At 35.5% G+C, this 22,873-nt stretch overlaps 1 protein-coding gene across 1 annotated transcript; it reads left to right on the top strand.

Moving 5' to 3' along the window:
- Positions 1 to 3,632: 3,632 nt before the first annotated feature.
- LOC135840976 (collagen alpha-1(I) chain-like) lies at positions 3,633 to 13,411 on the top strand. The gene is made up of 30 exons (XM_065357750.1): positions 3,633 to 3,959; positions 5,881 to 6,039; positions 6,129 to 6,392; positions 6,478 to 6,557; positions 6,678 to 6,791; positions 6,891 to 7,029; positions 7,118 to 7,242; positions 7,317 to 7,523; positions 7,600 to 7,698; positions 7,779 to 7,887; positions 7,999 to 8,186; positions 8,262 to 8,478; positions 8,552 to 8,640; positions 8,713 to 8,874; positions 8,978 to 9,139; positions 9,224 to 9,421; positions 9,502 to 9,555; positions 9,635 to 9,725; positions 9,822 to 10,082; positions 10,216 to 10,349; positions 10,445 to 10,714; positions 11,148 to 11,363; positions 11,450 to 11,539; positions 11,617 to 11,742; positions 11,819 to 11,891; positions 11,978 to 12,174; positions 12,276 to 12,483; positions 12,574 to 12,746; positions 12,835 to 13,056; positions 13,146 to 13,411. Exons 1-30 carry the CDS (start codon positions 3,770 to 3,772, stop codon positions 13,290 to 13,292), a joined length of 4,764 nt encoding a protein of 1,587 aa, XP_065213822.1. The 5' UTR covers positions 3,633 to 3,769; the 3' UTR covers positions 13,293 to 13,411.
- The last annotated feature ends 9,462 nt before the right edge of the window (positions 13,412 to 22,873 follow it).

Below are 22,873 nucleotides of genomic sequence, written 5' to 3'. Positions count from 1 at the left end.
AATTTGATTGTATAATACGCAATGTACACAATATACACATACGCAAATTCTCTAATGTAAATACGGTTCGTGTACAACCCTGTCCGCGCCTTTTAAACGTAGTTAATATGCGATGTATCTAAAAGTGCTATACGTATACAAAAGCCTTACAGGGCTAGATGGGGAAGATATATCGAGGGTGAATTGGATTCACTTTATACTCGTATGGATATGTATTTGTATACCCTTGGTTGGGAGGGGGTTGTCTGCGGCCTTTCGTATAGATGGTATAGTTGTGTATATAAATACGGATGGGAAATGGGAGAAGAGAGGGGAAGAGCATCACATGAATATTGCTGTAGGCTATTTTGTATTTACATTGTCATTACTTTCAGATAATATTTTGGCGAATGATTTCTATAGAACGGATGTTTTATGTGAAGGTAATTAAAAAGGTAATTCACTTTTGACAAAAATTACACTTTCAGTTGACGAATTGATACGACATCTATAATTGAAGAAATCAACATGAAATTCCAGCATGCCAACGTGCCCGATTGATGATGGATTAATGGCAGTATTTATGAAGGGCGAGGCCAATGAAAGATTCGAACAAATAAAATATCCCTATGGAAATGAACAGTCTTTGCAATACCTATACAGGGTGTTCCATCATGGATAACTGATTTCCATCCATTTGGTAAACAGCAACTCATGCTGGGCACAAGTAAGTCCATAGGTAGGATTGACTTTTTTCATTGAAGGGGCTCAGCTACAGGTTCTTTCCAAGCATTATTTACGAAATCAAAAAAATTGAAAAGGATGCCTTCAGGATGACTTTTTTTTCAACGCTTTGAAGGTTCTCTGGCTTCCCATGTTGAGGGAATCGAATTGCTTTGAAGAGTGACAAAAACTTGAAAAAAAATCATTTTGGAAAATGAAAGTTTTGAAATAGCTCAAATCTCCAATGTCCAACAAAACAAATGAATACACATTGGACATTTTTTTGAAAAATAATTCAACAACATGGGTAAAAAACATCAGTCAAAGTAAAAAAGGTCATCTGGCAAGTTCGAAGTTATGCGAAAATAAAAATATAATGAAAAAAATGCTTTTCACCAAAAAATTGAAAAAAAAAAAACAAAAATCCAGTCCGCAAAGGGAGAATTTTTCATGAAGTCATAAAATCTTGTCGAAAATTGAGCCAAAATATGACACAAAATTTGTCGGAATCGTGAGCTTTAAAGCACGAAATGCAGCATAGATTTTTTTTTCATTTTAGAAAAAAAAAGAAGCATTTTATTTTACTCTTTAATCAGATGCCAGAATATGAAGATGAACAATAAACATAGACAGAAACTGTACTTGATGAACAAAAATACAATTAATCTAAATCTCATCAAACTTCTACCGAAATACTTGATAATCTCCATTGGACATGAAGATATACATACCAGAGGAAAATGGCCCTAGCGGAAGTAAGTAAGTGTGTTTTTCGATTTTTGACGAATTTTCAAAAACGAAATTTAGGCCAAAACATTGAAGTAAAAATCAAAATTCTACCAAATTAACCTAGAGTGCTGAAGTATGGTGTGTGCCTTATTTTCGTTCTGCCGAATCGGTTACCAACGGTTTCAAACCTATTTGAGCAGTTCTGCAGCGTTCAGCAAAATTTTCGTAAAATTTCACCTCAGGAAGTTGTAAAGCTGAAAATTTACATATTATTCTCTAATTTCAACGTGCCGAGTCGACTGAAGATTGTTTTGGTTCAGTTCTCCAATGAATGTTATAAAATCTGTCGAAATGAACATCAAGTTCTACAATTTTTATGGCACAACAAAAATTCAAAATGTCGCTGTGACTCCAGAACGACTTAAAACCACTGCTCAGTCGACTCAGCATGTTGAAATCAAGGCATAGAGTAAATTTAGGTAGGATTTCCAACTTCATTTGATGAAATTTTATGGAATTATTTCCTTTCAAAAATCTGCTGAAGGCTCCAAAAACTACTCAAAACAAATCGAAACCGTTTCTAATCGATTTGGCTGGTCAAAAATAGAGTACCTACATATCAAATCTCAGATTTCTAAGTCAGTTTGATGAAGTTTTGCTTTTCACTTTTTCAGTGGCCACTTTTGAACTTTTGTACTTCAAAATGGTAAATTTTTAAGAACAAAATTGCGTCAATAAATTTTACGTAGGCAGGGCGTCTACCAAAATTTAATTTTCAAAAATAGCGACTTTTTTTCAGTCAAGTACCTACCCTCCCCCCCAATTTTTCAACAGTTCCTACATCCAATTTTTCAACGAAAAAAAAAATGGGATTTTTCGATTGTTCCCATGTAACATGAAGAAAATTCATGAAATACAATATACTCTCTAAATATTATGAAAAAAAATTGAAAACTTCATTTTTTTAATTCAATGTTATTTACAGATTATTACCGGTTATTACCGCAACTGAACAACACACAGTGTTACCAATCGCCATTGAATAAAAATAAGAAAAGTTTTTAAAATTTGAAGTTTAGTATTTTTGGTGAAAATCGCGACCTTTTCGCGACTTTGCGACATAGCGACCTGGTAGACACCCTGGTAGGTATTTCTCAAAAATGAGACGTTCAATAAATGCGAAATTCTCTTTCCTTTCGACTGGCATGATTCTGAAGCCAATAAATATGATCTATGATTTGCCAGATGACATTAATCTGGAAAAAACTTCGAAGAGACCTTTGGACTTTTTTTTTCAGTACACATATTATGATATTGGCTGTTTCCTAAGTACAGCTATACATAGCTGTTACAATTGAATTTTTTGACTTGTATTTTTCCATAAGTTTGTATCTAGTTTCAACTACCTATTTTCTTTTTTTAATCAACATTTTCTTCATCAATCAGACTGTAAATTATGAATTTACCTCAAAAAAAAAGTCAAAACTACTAGTAGTATAGAGGACTTTGATAAGGACGGGGTTGGGGTCATCATTCATCAATCAACAGTCAAGACTGCTCAAGAGAAATTTTTTTATTTTTTCGGAACGGGCAAAAATTACCAAAAATTTTCAAGATGTGTGATTTTTATTCTTATTGCATTATTATACCTTCACCCCCAGACACCCTCGAAGAATTTTTCAATTAAAAAAAATACAATAGGTAAGCTTATCAAATTGCTGTTTCTCGTGCCCCTGCAATCAGACCGATATACAACCCCTCCTTCTACTTCGTTTCTTGAAAAAAAGGTTACCATGTGACACCCTATAATATTTTTATACACTACTGGAGGAAATTTATGAGGCGGATAGGCATGCTTACTCAAATACGTACCCCTGTGTTTCACTCTCAAATAGCTAATTACTCAACATTGCACCTGGGTAAATTAGGTCAGTAATTAGGTAATAGTGATTTGAAAGCCTATGAACCCAAGTCATTGAATTATCTACAGTGGTACAATGATCCTATTCCTATTTATCATCTTTTCCCAATATTTTAATAAAGTTTTGAGATAAACTCGCGCAGTTTAAATACATGTTTCATGATTTGAAAAGAGATACGTGAAGATTTGGTAAATACGAGCAAATGCTAATAAAATTGTCACACATCATTTAATGCAACATCTGCTATTAGAAACGTTAATAATTAAGTTGCGTTATTAAAAATTGGGTGTTCAAAGATTAAGCCGACAATTCGATAGCCCTACCGAATGATAAAAAATCTTTCTGTAACCGATCGTTGTAGCAAGCACATGTTTTTTTCTACTAAAACTGACTTGAGAAAAATATTGTGATGTGAGATGAAGTGTAAAACCAGCATTTTTTTAATTGTTTTCATTTTCGTCGCATACGTTTTCATATGCGATGCAAAAGTGAAAAAGAAAGTTTCTGCAAAGAAAATTCGAGCCGATCAGCCCGGTGCAACGGAGGCTGGTGATTATGAAGATGAAAATGGAGACGATAATGCAGATTATGCTGAGGAAAAAACAGGTATTTTGTGCATTGATATTCGAAACACTTGTTTTAGAAACTTTTTTTTTTCATTTCTTTGTGGTCAAGTTAGAATTTTTTAGGCGCTAAAATAAATAAATTCACGTATAGGTATTATTTTTTTGTAATTTTTTTCACCTAACTTTTCTAATTGTCTTAAGCAAGAAGTTTCTGCAATGAAAGGAGGAGTTGCGATAAGGATATTTTTTTGGCACCAGCTAGTTATCAACTCAACCTCTCTTAAAATGTTGTAATAAATGTCCCAAATACGAATCCGTGGTTGGTTAACCCAAAATGATCATTTTTTTTGTCTCCAGGGGTTCCCAAAGTTGCGAATAAAAAAATGATTTTAGGAACCACTGAGTATTATTTTCAAAAACTTTTTTAGCATAAAATATCTGTTTGAACCACATAAACCTTATACGAGGTGATTTTATTACTTTCGACCCTCGGGGGAAAAAATTGGGGGTTTCAATTTTTTGAAAATTTTGGAACCACCATTTTGGACCTACCCCTTCGAACCCCGCTAAAAAGATTTTTACAATTTTTTAGTGTCTGAAATACCTCCCTCCTACCGAATTTTGAGCTCAATAAAAATTTTCGCTGGTACTCAAAAATCCAATTCTCCAATTTTTTGTAATTTCGATATTTTGGGAACCCCTGGAAAAATAGAAACCTGCGATTTGCGCCAAACGTAACGTTTTGAGGTGTATATTCGATTATTCAAATGAAAAAGTGGAATTAAGCTCCCTGTATATTCGTAATTTTGAACCCTTTTTTTTAGAGCCCCCCCCCCATTTTAGGCACCCCTAAAAAAGGTCGTTTGTGCATATTTTTTCAAATAAATTGAAAAATTTACATTTGAAACACACCAGCAAGTGCTCGATAATTTTTCATATGATTTTTCCAGTAATTTTCAAAATTGAGCTATTTTGGATCAAATTCTGAGATTTAACTCTTCGAAAAGACGTTAAATTAACGTTTTCATGTTTCACTTTTTGTGAGTACCTACCTATGTACATTCTAAGTAGAAGACTTTTCTTTAAATTCGATAGGCGCCTCTATATAGGTATGTATTTGCCAGTTATTAAGCGCTATCGTTCGCTTATCTGAATCATTATTGAAGGGTAATGAAACATTGTTGATAAACTATTAGCTTTTTTCCTCTAATAATGAAACAAATGTGTTTCATTAAAATTTCAAATAAATTGGAAGATCATTAAAATTAATGTGAATACTTTTATTTCCTCTATTTTATCACCATTTGAGCATCGTTAAAAAAAATACTAAATACGCTGGTAATTAATTCACACACACATTGTAACGAAAATAAATTAGGTAAATGGTACTTATTTTTAGGAATCGAGTATGATAAGGAACAATGTTGCAGGTTTAAATTTAATTTACGTAATTCTCGACAACGCCGGCCTATTTATTAAACGCTTTTTTGAAAACATGAACAACATGCAAATTTTTTTTTAAAAAAAGGGCAATAAAAGTTTACTAATATTCGCAAACACTTCTTGCATTAAGTAACAGACATTGTTGAAAGTTCTTTTAAGAGCATTGAAATCAATGAAAAACATTGGAAAATCATTAAATTTAGGTAAAATTAAACAAAACTTTAGTAGGTACCTATAAACATTGTACCTATAAAACATCGTGAATGAAATAAAATAATAATGAATTTGATCAAAAATTGATAAAATTTCGATAAAATTCGTCAAAACCTTGCAAACATTGCGTAAATAATTTTTGGAACATTTTCTAAACAATCGTAAAAGCAATTGAAATACTGCAAATCACCAAAAAATAACAAAAATAGCAGTAAAATCACGCAAAAATTGCGTAGAAAATATTGTTGAATGACTAAACGCATTCAAATATTTCTTACATACGTACCTACATATGTACATTACAGAATCACCATCGAAATCAACAACATTCCAACAGCCTTCTGAAACTTTAAGAACCACTAGGCCTACTGAGCCATCCGAGGCTCGTGAGGATGATGATGGTGCCGGTGGCACGAATCAAGAAAATGCTAGTGAATCTGACCGCACAAATCAAAATAAAGAAGGTATATACAAGCATTTATTAATTAGGAAAAAAAAAGTCAAAAATTATTTCAATTTCTTTAAGATTTATCTGCCAAATAAAAATCTGTAGGAGAAACCAACGCAAACGCACATGTCACATTATCATCGACTATTGACCAACCAGAACCCTCACTACCTACCTTCACTGAAGTAAATGTCTCAGAAACTCTTCCCGACATTTTCAATCAACCAGGAAAGCAAAATTCTCGCGAATCTCAAAAGGAAATCTACGATGCTCAGTCAAACTCATCTCCTCGTTGGCAGGACACAATCAATAATTTATTAACTACAACAACAGAATATTTTTTTCCAAGCCAGCCTACATCGTCACCAGGTAAAGTATTTTAAAATTCACGATTTCAGTAAAATACATATGAAGAATTTTAATATCGGTTCATCTAAAATTTTTATTCCTTCAGATGACGAAAGCGTAGTTGTTCAACCCAGACAATACCAACCTGAGAGAGGAAGTAACGGAGTACCAATTCCTGGACCTAGAGTAAATTTTCTTAATTTCTGTACCTACTTAGTATTTGCTCATTATTTATTTATTTTTCATTTTTTACATTTAATTTCTGGACTTTTAATGGTTCACTTATGAAAATTAAATTGATTTTAGGGAGAACCTGGACCAACAGGCGAACAAGGACCCCCGGGAATAGCTGGAAGACCCGGTACTCCTGGAACCCCTGGAATTCCTGGCAACCCAGGACCGCCTGGTCCAATTCCTGATGTATGTGCAATAAGCTCTACGCACCATTATATTATAATTATAGAACTTGAATGACTAAACTTTACTTTTTTATTTACTCATTTCCCCCCCCCCCCACAGATAAGTACCTATTATCAACAGATTGCTCAAATGAGTGGGCGAAACGAGAAAGGACCTCCCGCAGTAGGCAGTTATCCTCCAGATGCATTACACCATTTGCAAGCTCAAGTTGGTCCACCTGGACCTCGCGGTCCTCCGGGTATTTTAAATTTTTTTCTGTGTTTTTTTCTCAAGTACCTACCTATCTATAAATTCGATATTTTAAAAAAATTACATTTTAATTACAGGACCTCCAGGCTCACCGGGACCTCAAGGATTTCAAGGCGTACGAGGAGAACCGGGTGATGTTGGCCCTGCAGGAGCTATCGGCGTTTCAGGCCCTAGAGGACTCCCTGGATTACCAGGAAAAGATGTCGGTGAAAAGTTTTCCTATCACATAAAACGCAACTGCAACGCAGAAGTATTGTTTTTTTCTTAATTTTACAGGGTGAAAGAGGAGAAAATGGTGAAGCAGGTCCTGCTGGCGCTGTTGGACCTCCTGGTCCTAGAGGTCTTCCTGGAATGCCTGGACTACCAGGAGTAAAAGGACATCCTGGTATTCAAGGTGTTCATGGAGAAAAAGGCGATCAAGGTGCATTTGGTGAAAAAGGTTCAATTGGTCCACCCGGTCCTGTGGGAGGCCCTGGACTTGTGGTAAAGACAACGTTCTCAATCTCAACTAAAAAATGTCTGCATAACGCTGAAATTTAAAAACCACATGTAATTTTAGGGACCAGTAGGACCAAGAGGGGAACGAGGTAGGGATGGTTCGCCTGGCTCGCCTGGTATTAGAGGAGTTGATGGAATAGCAGGAGTTCCTGGTCCACCGGTAATTTTTCAAATTGTAAATCATATTTTGAAGATTTGATCAGAACTCAACTTCACTTGATGTTTTGAATATCAACTTAGGGAGAAATTGGCAAACCAGGACCACCAGGTTTCCCAGGATCAATGGGCATTAAAGGTGATCAAGGGAGTGTGGGTCCGAAAGGTAGTCAAGGACCCCAGGGACCTCGAGGTTTGTTTTTTTTTGTTACGCCTATCTAATAAATTAATGTTTCATTAAATATAAAAATTGATAATTTCATTTTTGAAATATTGTGGTGATCGTGATCTTTGAATGTGATAGGAGAACCCGGAAAATCTGGCCAGCCAGGTGAAGCAGGTCCGCCAGGAATACCGGGTAAAGATGGAATTCCTGGAGAAAAAGGAAGTACTGGATCTCCTGGCCTTCTAGGCCCAATTGGTTTTCCAGGACCTAGAGGAGTTCCCGGTGATTCTGGAAGCCCAGGTTTACCAGGAGCCAAAGGAATCGATGTAAGCTGGTTTATTTGTAGGCGAGCACTCGATAAGTTTTGGGGATTCTAATTTTGGAATACTTATACATCGCAGGGTGCTCCTGGGGAACGAGGGTATAAAGGTGAAGCAGGAATGAAAGGAGAAACCGGAGCTATAGGACTCAGAGGAATACAAGGATTAGAAGGTCCTGAAGGGAAAAGAGGGAAACATGGACCACCTGGACCGCAAGGACCTCCTGGATTACCCGGTGAAAGAGGTTTACCTGGAGAAAGAGGATTACCAGGAGCAGACGGACCACCAGGGCAGAAAGGTGAATAGTGAATTTTAAATTCGTACTGTCATTTTTTTATTGGTAGGAACTAAAAAACTGGAAAATGAAACAGGTCAAGCAGGAGATCGCGGAGCAGATGGAGCACCAGGCTCTAAAGGCGCTATTGGAGATGTCGGCAGAACAGGAAACACCGGACCTCCAGTATGTAGGATTAATAAGATTCTCTTAAAAAATATAATTTTCTTTTATAAGTATACGCATGCAATTGATTAGGGACCTTCCGGACCTGTCGGACGTACGGGATCTCCTGGAAATCCTGGTCCACTAGGAGAACGAGGACTTCCTGGTGCAGATGGGAAACCTGGAGAGGCTGGCCCAATTGGATTGCAAGGATTGCCTGGACCTATCGGGCCGCCTGGAGACAAAGGATTGACTGTAAAAACCAATAAATTTAATATTTTGTGATTTGAGGATAAAAAAAAAAGTTGATACGTTTATGTATACTCTTGAAAATCAACCTTGCGACCTATCATATCAGGGTGAACCAGGAAAAGATGGCGAACCAGGTCCCCCTGGCGTGCCAGGCCCTCGAGGAGATGCCGGTAAAGAAGGAAGTCCAGGATTGATCGGACCACCAGGACCACTGGGATCACCCGGAGAGCGAGGATCTGCCGGACCACCAGGAAACCCTGGATTTCAAGTGATTCTCTTTCTCCTATAATTTTTCATTTTCATTCCATTATGAAGTAGTTACGCATAAGTAATGTGACATTTGTACCATCAGGGGTTACCAGGTCCTGCAGGTTTGCCCGGAACTCCAGGTAAAGATGGCGAGCCAGGAATTCAGGGACCTACCGGACCTCCTGGATCTGCAGGTCTTCGAGGTGAACGAGGTTTTCCCGGAGAGCGAGGATTCCCAGGAACTCCAGGACCTCCTGGACCCAGAGGAGAAACAGGGATTATGGGATCAGATGGACCACCTGTGAGATGAGGCCCTTACTTTATGATGGCTACTTGATATTTTCAAGTAATACAGATAACGTTTGCATTGATTCATTTTAGGGACCACAAGGGTCTAAAGGTGATAAGGGTCATCCAGGATCTCCAGGATTAATGGTAATCATTTTTCACACTCAGTTTTTAAAAAAAAATATTGAACCATAAAATTTACATGGAATTTGGGATATATTTTTAGGGTCTACCTGGCACAAAAGGGCCTCCAGGAGCCATGGGAGAAAAAGGTGATAAAGGAAATATCGGTATGATGGGACCGGAAGGTCAAACAGGTCAGTTGGTTTCAATAAGTACCATAATAAAATGATCAAATATGCGCCATAAATATGACTTTTCATTTCCTTTTTAAAATGAAAAAAAAAATACAGGAAAACAAGGAGAAAGAGGATTAACAGGTCCACCAGGCCCCCCAGGCGCAACAGGAGAGCCTGGAGAACGAGGAGAAGCTGGGACCCCTGGGCTTCCCGGAGAAACTGGAGCTGCAGGATCTCCTGGTGATAGAGGGCCAACTGGCCCATCAGGTCCGCCAGGTTTTCCTGGATCTCAAGGTTTGATAGGTCTTCCTGGAGTTAAGGGTGAACGGGGAATACCAGGTGCTAAAGGTGAACAAGGAACCTCTGGATCTGCAGGTTTGTTTTCTACATGTCATTTGGCATTTTACTTTGAATTTTTTTCCAAAAAATTTCTTGCAAAGATGTGACACAGCAGCTCAAGATTTCTATTTCTTGGAGTCTAATTATATTTTAATTCCTAATCCTGCAGGTTTGCCCGGAGAAGCTGGTCCTCCAGGGCCAATTGGAATAGCTGGAGCAAAAGGAATGCGCGGCGAGTCTGGAATGAAAGGTGATATGGGTTTGATGGGTCCAGTTGGACGACCTGGCGAGCCTGGACCTCCTGTATGTTTGATATAATTTTGTTAACTTGCAGTTTTATCATTAGGTACTATAAAAAACACGGCAAAGATGGTTTTAAAAAATTTTCATTATTTTAGGGTCTCCATGGATCACCAGGACCTGAAGGAGCAGTTGGTTTACCAGGAACCAAGGGATCTCCAGGTGATATTGGAAAGCCCGGTGCATTTGGACCTCCTGGTCCGCCAGGAACGCCGGGCACTGAAGGCATCAAAGGTGAAATGGGCCGAGAAGGACCCCCGGGACCTGCGGGTATTGCCGGTCCTTTGGGACCCGCTGGAGAACGTGGGCTCCCTGGACTTCCAGGTCCTCAAGGGTCACTGGGATTGAGAGGATTACGAGGAGCGGCAGTACGTGATTAATTGATAAAATTTACTTTACTTGAAATTCAATTAGGGGCGATAGTGAAAAAAATTGCCTGAAAACAAAGTTGACTCAATTTTGGGCTTCAAAAGAAGCAATTTTCAAACGAACGGCAAGTGTGGTGAAAATCTGTCCATGGGAATGAATTTGCCGTACTGAAAAACCCCCCGATCAATTTTGTGAGTTTTCTTTTCAAAGAATGCCTATCATACCTATTTATGGCAAACTAGTTATGCAATTTTATTAACACGAATGCGATGGGTGGGTTTTTACAATTTATGCAGGTACATAATTTACAGGTTCTTTTGAGCAGTTTGTTGTCGTACTTTTTCTAGTTTTTTGAATTTCAAATGTTGTTTTCGACTAAATCGGAGTCCGAATATGGTGTCTGTGTGTAACACTTGGTTTTCTTCCAATTAGGGCGAACCAGGATCTCCAGGAAAGCCAGGAAATGAAGGAACACCAGGGTCTATGGGACCACCTGGTCCACCTGGACCACTGGGACCAAGAGGGGAAGCTGGCCCCGAAGGAGCTCCTGGTAAACCAGGTTCCCCTGGAATCGCTGGAAGAGTTGGAGATAAAGGTCCTCCGGGAGCGCCAGGAAATGTTGGTCCTACAGGTCCTTCTGGCCCTCCAGTAAGTTTAGTCGATATTGCACCATCTTTTCCGAAGAATTTTCTTCAAGTATCGATTTCGAAAAAAATAATTATGTGTGGGTATAGGGACCGATGGGACCTTCTGGGTCACCGGGTGCAGCAGGAGAAAGAGGTCCAAAAGGGGATACTGGTCCGCATGGAGTTGAAGGACCTCCTGTAAGAGCATATTTTCTATAGTTATTTTCAATTTCTGCTACAATACACCGCATTATGTCAACTTATTTTTATAATAGGGACCTAGGGGAAAACCAGGGCCACCTGGAACAGATGGCGCTAAAGGTGACAAAGGAGAGGATGGAAATCCAGGTGCTAAAGGCCATCAAGGTTTGATGGGATTGCAAGGATTGCCTGGTCTTCAAGTAATACTTTCGTATTTTTCTTCAAAAAGTTCTTTTTTAAAATACATGGTAAGCTACATATTTTCATACGTTTTAGGGTCCATCTGGTGAAAAAGGTGCTCCCGGTGTACCTGGACATCCGGGCAAAGATGGTGAACCTGGTTCAAGAGGTATTTCAATTATTATTTATTTTTCGTTGCAAACCGGAAAATTTTCCAGAATGAATACGATCATGTATGTAATTTACCTTTGGTAGGGCCTCCCGGTAACGATGGTTCAATGGGACCTGCAGGAATTCAAGGTCCAGCAGGAATGCGAGGTTTGCAAGGGGAATCAGGACATCCAGGAAGTCGCGGAGATCCAGGCCCTCCGGGACCTCCAGGTCCACCAGGAGAAACATTACAGTATGATATCGCCGCTTTAATGACCGCTTTAAATCAAGGACGAAACAAGGTAGGTAGTGGTACTTGCATGAGCTTGTGGCTAATGTGGTAAATTTTGCTTCATTTTAGTACTGTATTATAATTTTTTGGACTTGGACACATTTTATATAGGGTCCGAGTGATTCTCCCAGTGGTGACGACCCCAGCATGAGAATTTTCCCTCAACATATGAGTGATCAAGAGAGAAATGAATTCATACAAAAAGCGTACGAAAAACTCAAAATTTCTTACGAAAGGTTCAAAAAACCGGATGGTAAACAAGATTATCCTGCTCGGACATGCCGCGACTTGGCTGTGGCGCATCCTGATTTTGAAAATGGTTGTTAATTATACCTATTTTTGAACATATTTTTAAAATTAATTGAAAATCTTTTCTTCGACTGTGATGGTTTCACGTTTTTTTTTCTAGGTGATTATTGGATTGATCCAAATGAAGGCGATATCAAAGACGCCATTTTAGTGTATTGTGATATAAAAAAACGCACTACTTGCATACGTTCTCAACCGATTCGTTCTGAAATCATGAATATTCTATCTGATGAACCAGAAATATGGCTTGGCGACCATAATCCAGGATTCAAGGTTCAGTATCTGTGTCCATCAATGTGATACTCGTATATGTACCAAGTTGGGCGTGTGAATTTACTAAATCTGATATTGTTTTCTATAGATCTCCTATAAGGCAGATAGTAATCAAATTGGATTCTTGCAACTGTTGTCCATTTCTGCTACTCAAAACATCACGTACCATTGTAAAAATTCTGTTGGGTATTATGATGCTGCCAGTAATACCTATAAAAAAGGTTTGAAACTATTAGGGTGGAATGATGTTGAAATAACTCCTCGCGGTAATCGAAAACTTCGATACATTTCTAATGAAGACGGATGCAAAGTAAGAAAGTTTGGTGAAATGAATTTTAACGATATTACCGCATATCAAATGGCATTTATATCATGCACGTACTGAAATAAATTTTTCAGCATAAAACGAATGACTGGGCCTTCACAGTTGTCAACTATTCGACTGAAAAATCCGCTCGACTTCCTTTCACGGATATTGCTGTTCGAGACATCGGAAAACCAGAACAAAGTTTTTTCGTGGAAATTGGGCCCGTTTGTTTTTCTTAATGTAAAGCAGTGCAGCCTTCATTTTAAACGTTATTTATCCAATCAACGATGCCAAACAAATAAATTCAGTTATTTTCACCTAAGAAATCAAAAATATATGTATGTGATGTTAGTGGTAATTTAACTTTCAAAGTTGACATGTCTTATTGTGTTTGTATGTATTTATTTTAGGCCTAAACCTCTTTCCATACCTTACATAAAAAAGACGAATAAGGTAATTCATAATTTTGCAGACTTATGCCTATTGCAAAAAGTTCACTTCTTGAAATTACATATTGTATGTCTTTTGAATAAAAACCATAAAAATATCTTCGAGGAGGTGGAAAAAATGAATTTTTGAACACATTTTAAGATGTGGGCAGGGAGTACCCTTATACCTATCTTTGCCATAACTAACCGATGTAAATAACGACTAAAAGGTTTTAAAAATTTTCAAATGCACTTACGAGTAAGCATTCGGGAAATATTTCAAAATTTCAAATCAAACAGATTACTACATAAGGTAGGTATTGAGCCGAGGACCCAAAGGTATAAAATATCTTTCATTATTTTCTCAACTTATTGACTTGCTTGATGCGAGAAACTGTAGTGTCATTTTGTTTTCTGTTTCCACTTTCTGCTTCATTGCTTCAATACTGCAACTGACACACCTCTGCTCCATAAATTATAAGAAAAAATTTTTTATCCCAATTTAAAAACTTCTAATTTAAATATAATCACGATGACCCCAAGTAAAAATTCTGAAAAAATTCTCAGTTTTAGTCCTTTTTATGTAGAATAAAATATCAAAAAATTACAAGTTTTATTTTTATTGCAAAAGTACCTACGATCAGAAACCTAAAAAATGAAATTTTTTGCATTATTGAAATATTTCACCAACGTGTAGACGAATACGTGAAAAAATCTCCCTCCCACAATTTGTCAACGGGGGCGAAATTTTTTCAATACATTTTACCCTAAAAAAAATTGTAGCACGAAAAATGGCATTTCTCGTCAATTTGGTGAAATATTTCAAAAATGCAAAAATTTTCATTTTTTAGGTTTCTGATAGTAGGTACTTACCTATACTTTTGCAATAAAAATAAAACTTGAAAATTTTTTTTCTCGAAAATGAAGAAAAATTCCCCTCCAATTTTTTAATATTTTATTCTACATAAAAAGGACTAAAACTGATAATTTTTTCAGAATTTTTACTTGGGGACGGTTTCATATGTTAAAACTAACTTCAATACAAAATACTTTCCAAAACAAATTTTGTTAAATACACAATTAGTCGAATTTATCCAAATTAAAAATTTGTCGTAAACTCTATTAATATATGCTCTTGACATAGCCAATGTATTCGAAAAACGGTTCAACTTGATACGATCTTTGGAGGACTAATTCGCATGGATGAGGTAGTTTGTTATACAGTCTATTAGCCTGTTAAATACACTGTCAGTCGATTTATACTGTCATTTTGTGTTTTATGGATAAAGACACATTTCAGAGACACTACCTATGTATATTTCTTTCTATACCGACGGCCATATACGCCGGATTTCATCTTCAAAACAATAACTGCCATTGAAAAATACCGCAAGGTGATGTTAATTTTTAAATTTGATTGGTCTTTCTTGGCAGGATAAATGATCAAATTTGCAAAGATGTTTGTTTTCGTCTTGTTTCAATGGTCTATAACGACATCAGTATTGTTTTCCGAAAAAATCAGAGTTATTTTCTGATTTTATGTATTTTTTGAACTAAACCATATTTCCAAATTTTGGATTTTTCATTCGGAAGACTTATTTTTTATTTGATATGTTAAATTTAAAATTCAAGACCTGAGAACCTGGTCCTACGTTACCACGTAATTGTCTCATGAAACTGTAGGTAATCCACCGAAGTTCAAATTCAATTTTTAGTATCTAAAAAAAGTATTCTGATGCCCTTGAAAATTTTAAAATCAGAAATAGGGGAAATTGGTTTATTTAAAAAATGAATTGAAAATTCGAAAATGACCTTGGTTTTTATTTTACAAAGCTATGCATATGTCGCTATGAAATCGAAAGTTACAGTAAAAACAACAATTATTGTAAATTTGAAAGTCTATCCTGAATACAAAAATAACTTAATTTGAAAAAAATCAATATTTTTTATATGCTTAATATGTATAACCAATGTATTCGAAAAACAGTTCAACTTGAGACGATCTTTGGAGGACTAATTCGCATGGTTGAGGTAGTTTGTTATATATTATGTACTTATACAGTCTATTAGCCTGTTAAATACACAGGTAGTCGATTTATACCTATCATTGTTATCCAAACGGAACATGTTTCAAGATGTGTTCAATACCTACATAAATTTTGATAATTTCATTTTCAATTTTTTTTGCATATCTCTCTTCCAAATAATAACCTTCATCTCATTTTTCTTTAAGGTGTCTTCATTATTTAATTCTATCATTTAATAAAGTTGTAATTAATTTTTAAAAATAATGTCTGTGTATCACAGTTTACTCAAAATTGTCTTCGTCAATTCCGATCACCAATATTTTCAGTAGTATCCCTATGGTGATTTTTCTTAAAGGTTTCTCCATTATTATGCACAATTGAATCGTTTTCACTCATCACTACGCGGGCATTCTTATGTATAATTGGGGCTAAATGACAGCCCGGTGAACTTTTTTGGCTTGTAGCAGTATACTATAGATATGATAGATACCCTCAAAATTGCATATTGAAAATTGAAAATAATCATGCATGTTGGATTGGTTTTTAAACTCATGAACGTTGCGTCAATTCTACTGTGCTTTCGAATGAATATCCGCAATTGATGTATCTTGCGGCTCGTATTTCAGTTTTTGGTGGAAAACTGAAACCTAGATAGGTTTGCTTTCTTCATACAGGCAGTAAAATAGTGTTTAGTTCATAATTTTATTATGGAATAAGAAAATTATTGTTATTGTATTTCTGATTCAGTCACGGACAAATGTTTGTGCTGTGTGACCAATTTGTAAAGTTTTTGTAAGAATAGGCTCAGTAAGTTTTGTTAGGTCGTCTTGGCCCTATTAATAAGGGTAAAGCAAACTCATTAAATTTAAAATAATGAGTGAAATTGGATCCGGTGATATGACCGACAACCTATTTTCTGGTGAGTATGTTTTGGTCCTAAAATAACTTTCGTATTTGTCTTCAATGTTTGGTTCACTTATATAATTTCCATCAGCACTGGATTTTTTTTTTTTGTAAATAAATCGAAAACTAAGCATCCTACAAAAAAACTACTGACATTATGTCATTTGGAAATTTAATTCTCCACAGTTTTCCTTGACTTTATTTTTCCATAGAGTGCTTTTTTCCGTCTACACGCCGATTTTTATGAAACGCAGTTTGCAAATTATTCAAGAGTATTTCAAAAATTTACAAACTGTGTTTCATAAAAATCAGTTTGGAGGCGGAACAAAGCACTCTATGGAAAAATGAAGTTGAGGAAAAGTGTAGAGAATTAAATTTCTACTCGACATAATGCCATTAGTTTTTTTCTAGGATGCTTAGTTTTGATATATTTACAAAAAACTAAATTAATTATTAATATTATGATTTACTATTTACAAGAGTCGGCTACATTGCGCCAGATTTCGAGGCTAATGGCGATTCCTGATGGATCTTCCAACATAGAATGTGGGATCAAAAATTTTTGTAAATGTATTTTTTGTTAGTGATGAATGACATTTAAACAGACGTTTTTTACCTCATGTTTTGAAAAAAATGATATTTTTTAGAAATTTTTTGGGAAAGTTTAGCAAGTTTCTGAAATATTCTACCCCAAAAATTCATCATTGTCATTTGTAATTGGAGCGAGAAATTTCTACAAACAGCTGATTATAGTGAAGTGGAGAGTAATTTAATTATTTTAATCCATCTATATGTACATTGGTGAAAAATGGACCCCCTACAGTTATACATTTTTGATAAAAATTTGTAATGAGTGATAGTTTGGGGCCTGTAATTAAAAATAAATAAAAACAGGAATACGATAAGTATTTAATTTTTCAACTTAGTTGTTTTAGTATTGTATTTGTTTTGTTTAGTTTTTTGTAAATAAATCGAAAACTAAGCATCCTACAAAAAAACTAATGACATTATCTCATTTGGAAATTTAATTCTCCACAGTTTTCCCCGACTTTATTTTTCCATTGAATGCTTTTTTCCATCTACACGCCGATTTTTATGAAACGCAGTTTGCAAATTATTCAAAAGTATCTCAAAAATTTACAAACTGTGTTTCATGAAAATCATTTGGAGGCGGAACAAAGCACTCTACGGAAAAATGAAGTCGAGGAAAATTGTAGAGAATTAAATTTCCAATCTACATAATGTCATTAGTTTTTTTCTAGGATGCTTAGTTTTTTTTTTGCAACTTTTTAAATAGGTTCACCACATTTTCAGGTTAATTTTCCCCCCACTTATTTCAATTTTTATTGATAAATAAAATTACTCACATCAACGTGGATGAATACATATCAACACAAGTTTCAATATTGCGTAACAAATCTATTATAGAGATCGTCGTCTCGGAACTGGAAGATTCAAGAAATTGATCCAAGCCAATGTGCATACGTTTCTTCTTTCAATTTTTATTCTTTTTCATGCATGTATACAATTGAATTTGTTTGTTGTTGTTAATGATTTTTTTTTTTAAGAAAAATATTATATGATAATTTTATGAAATTTTAACCAATTGGTGAACAGGAGTAGGATGTAAATTAATAAATTAATATTTCGGCGATATTTTATTGTCGGGCTGCCAAATTTTGACTGCTTCTACTGGTGACGTGAAACGGAATCCCACAAACTCAACCAGTTTTGATGCTATACTCGTACAGTCGGTGCCTTAAATAGAATGCACCGCTTTGAAAAGATTTTGGGTAGGAATGAAGTAAGCGACTTCTTTCAGCAACACGTAATAATTTGAGACACGAACCAAGTGATGAGCAAATTCTTCAATGATTTTCTTAACTTTTGATATAAAAGTCGAAAAAATCGCAAGTATTAAATCAAACCCAAACTATAATAAACAAGTCCAAATAAATTCAAATTTTACATTTGAAAACCCGCTTTTACAGATTGCAAGTAAGTACCTACTAAGTATACGCACTTATGATTCAAATCATTTCCTAGGTTCTTTTTTGGTATAACTTTTATAGGTCACAAAAGGTCACTTTTGTATGTAATGTACCTATACTTCATTTATGACGTACCAGAAAATTTAAACAATTTTTTTCCTACCTGCCATCCAGCCTGTTGAATCATGAAATAATACCTATTCCTTTTTAAATCCCTTCTACGAGTATAAAGCAGAATATAAAATAAAAAAGTTGAAGAATGAAATCGTTACCTACCCTCAACTGATTAAACTTTCCCATATCCTTTCAACGCGAACCTATCAACACGACATCGCCAATACCACCCTTCTACTCACCACCACCATCATCATCATCGCTGTAATCGCATCCAAAGTGATGACCGTATAACATCGTTAACATTACAAATATTACACGAGTCTTTTTTTTCCTTTTTAGAAATCTGACAAACATTATGCAACTAGAGACGAATTCTCAGCGGTACGTCCACGGTGGCGGTGGCGATGGCGCGTCGCCATCTAAAAGGGTTACAAGCTTGTAGGTCAGTTCGAGTTGAAACATTTTGTTAGAGACGCGTGTAGCCGTGAAATTATCACCAGCTCTATGTCAAAAAATGACGGATAGTCGTTTAGTTCGACGCTGGTGTATTCTTACGCGGTGGCTTTCGCAGCATCTAGCAAAACGGACAAAAATGGCCGAAAGGATTAATCGAATTATTATTATACCGTTACGTATTCCCGTGTCCGGGCCTGTAGGACTGATGAGCGGGTTACGTCATTCATCGTCCCTGCTTGTGAAATTTGTTATCAACCTTTGCGAGAAGCACACACGTTCGTTATAAAATGCATACATAAATTATCAGCTTGTAAACTTTGACAAAAGGGAGAAAATTTTGAAAAGCGTTACTCGGGCTATAGAGATGTAATGAAACTGATGAGAAAAAATATGTGTGGCGAGATTCGACAAATTTCAATGAGGTTAGTATTTAATGTGTCTGGTGAATGGATGTCAAAAATTCAGATTCGGATATAACCGAGCACGACTTTCAAAAAACTTTATTTATGGGCAAGTTGCCTATATTTAAAATTCAAAAGGCAATCGAGCTTTGAAAAAAATTGCAAAAGTCGTATGTTTCACCTTGGGAATGGGTAGTGCTTTGGAAAATAAACAAATTTTGTCATTTCAGATTTTCACTCAACTTTAAAATTGAAGGGGCTAGAAACATTTCAAACGAAAAAATTGAGAGAAAAAATTCGTAATGACAAAATTTGTTCATTTTCCAAAGTAATACATACCCATTCCCAAGGTCAAAAACACGTTTTTCTCAATTTTTTCGTTCAAAGTGCTTCTAGCCCCTTCAATTTTAAAATTAGACAAAAACCCATAAAGACAAAATTTGTTTATTTTCCAAAGTACCACTCATTCCCAAGATCAAAAATACGTTTTTCGTAATTTTTTTTTCAAAGCTCGGTTGTCCCTTAAATTTTAAAGATCGGCAACTAGTCCATATTATAATGTTTTTATTAAAGTCGTACCCCCGGTTACATCCAAATCTGAAGTTTTGACATCCACTCACCAGACACCCTATATCGATACGCGTAAGTATAAGAACGATAAACGCGTTCGTGAGAAATTTAGCCGTAATTCCGGAAATAAGATGAAAATTTCAACACAAGTTAGACGTTTTACGACCCAATTCAGACAAGGCAGAGTATTCTCCAGACAAATAGATAGATACTTAGTACCGGATACAGAATTCGTGAATTTCACGTTGCAAGCCATGGGGACAACGATCACGATTGGAATCCGGAGAAACCGATTAATCAGGTACCCAATCGATAGAAGTGTCGTTTTATTGTCTTAAAATTCGTTTTCGAACAAAATACTGAATCCGAACTACCTTCTATGTACTATAAAAGCACCTCGATTTATAGACTTCAAACTTTTGAAAGTGCAGAAATCGTAAATGTAAATGTTAGGACTTCGAGAGGTAAAAAAAGAAGGTAGGATAAGATTAAAATCAACTTAATAAAAAAAAATCAATAATTATTTTTTCTGGAATTTAATGGGTAGCAAATGTATTACCTATCAGAATTCAGCTTAATTCTTTTGTGAATAAATTATTCATTTTAAAAAAAAATAATGGCTAGAAAAATTATCAAAATTTATGCTTAATTTTGTTGTTTATAATTTCCATTTTCTAAAAACTTATCAACTGGAAAAATATCGCAGAATTCAAAAGTAAGTAATATTTTTTCGAAAATATTCGATCCATAATACTTAATTTTAAATAATTATCCAATTTTAATAATTTAATTTACAGGTAGTATTCAAAACGAGCATTGTGGAAGTTGAAAGATGACAGGCTATGTGAATTTTACAAGGAATGACTGGTGCAGGTAATGCCTATCGTAGGTTTCCTGAAAATGGTACCAATGGGTATAATGATAGACGATTTACATAATCATCCTAAGCGTCCTATTACAAAATATTTCAGTGATAAAGAAGAGTCGTCGCTTTGTAAAAGAATACGTCTTCCCAACATCTGAAAAAATTGAATTGACCAGACTGTTAGCCAAACAACGAATAATCATTTCTTTTTATGCTTCGGAATTGAACCACTCGTGTATCGAATACCCATCTTCAGTATATTTTATGACTTGTATAAGTGTAGGTATAGTCGTGCGGTATTAATTTAATCATGTTATTTCGAGTGTTTGTTCATACTGTTTAACAGATTAGTATGGAAAAATTAACATATATTCCATCCTCAAGTGAACATTGTTTTTTACAAAACCAATTGACTCATCTCAATATTAAAGCTAATCGTGCCAAAATGCAGACGTATTTACCTAATTTTCGCGAATCTGGATTAACTTTGGGTACTCCGACTGTTCCCTCTTCTGCTGTAAGTAAGTACAGTAAAACCTCTAATAACGGACACTTCACGGGACCGAGCAAAATGTCCGCTGTTTGGAGGTGTCCGCTCTTCAGAATGGCCAGTGTTGAGAGGTTCAAATAAGGAAATGTCCGTTGTACAAAGGTCAATTTATTTCAATAGTTTACATACATAAATGCATTCATAGTTTTATTAACTTAAAAAAAAATCTGTAATTTTTGTCTGCACTCCTTGATGCTTTTCCATAATACATCTTTTGATCAATAAGAGCACGGGCTTCGTTCAGGTGCATCAAGAGAAATGTGTCATTTTTTTCGATAGCCAAACAAATCAGGGGCTGAATATGGTCGAGTGCTTCGGGCATATGCGATGGTAATTTTTGCATGAGTTCATCTGTAAGCGTAGTGTCTGTGTTGACCTCGGAAACATTTTCATGGTTTTATGAACTGAAACCAGCTTTTTTGAAGCAACTGGCAACACAAGACTTCATGGGTCTCCTAATCGCGGGGTATTGGTTGTATGATCTAACCAAAACATACATTATGGTTAAAAAAGAAGAAAAGAAGGAATAAAAATGTAATTTTTTTTTTTTTTTGTTTGTTCCGTTTGTTTTCGCTACCTCTGCCTAAATTCTTATTAAAAAGATATTATAAGCTATATGTAAAACGTGTCGCATACTTTCTTAACAACTTAATAGGTTGCTTACAATTTTATTTTGTATCACTCGATACAGATACACTCAGCGTAAAATAAAAGCCTATAGGCTGACGACTCTCTGGAAAAATGACATGGACAACAAATTGGTCCATACCCTGGTAGGTATAAATATGTCAAGTATCGAAGAAAATAAATCTGTTAGCACCTCGCGACTCGATACTGTAAAATCGATAGGTACCAGACTTTTCAATACGAGAGTCTGGACCTTACAAAAACTATCTTTGGGAAGGGAACTTAGGGAGTAAAAAATATATTCATAATAAAAATATAAACTCGAAACTAAATTCAGTTCACATTTTGGTTCGAAGGTGGTGACTTCTAAATTTCTACTCAATCGAAATTATTGTGCAGTTTACTGATTTCAAATTCGACTACCAGTGCTTCTAAATTTTTATCTTAAGTATTTTTTGTTATATTTTTATATTTTTGTTTTAAGATAAATATAATATTCTCGAAGTACGTATGATTGGGCAGGTGAAAAATTAGGGATTTTGTTGCTATTTTTTCTGAAAAAGATTTTTGAAAATTTTATCTTGTATTTAATTCAATTTCGAGTTTTGGTGGTTGGTGAAAAAATGCTAGAATTACATAACGGACTGCAGAACGTTGCATTCTTTGGCGAGCTCATCCGCAGATGTAATTCTATCCATTTCCGATAAAATACGAGTCAATAATAGATTACGATAATGGACTTTGAAATTTTGTATGATCCCCTGGTCCAAAAGTTCGATAACGAGTGAAAAATGAACATAAAACTCGTATTTTGGCACGATTTCACATTGAAAATTTGTGATTTACCGTCCGTTGTTCGGAACGTCCGTAATTCAGAGGCTACAA

The sequence above is a fragment of the Planococcus citri genome, chromosome 3 (genome assembly GCF_950023065.1).
Source record: "Planococcus citri chromosome 3, ihPlaCitr1.1, whole genome shotgun sequence".
NCBI lineage: Eukaryota > Metazoa > Arthropoda > Insecta > Hemiptera > Pseudococcidae > Planococcus > Planococcus citri.
The sequence above is the reverse complement of the archived record's forward strand: the minus strand, read 5'-3'. Positions and strand labels throughout refer to the sequence as shown.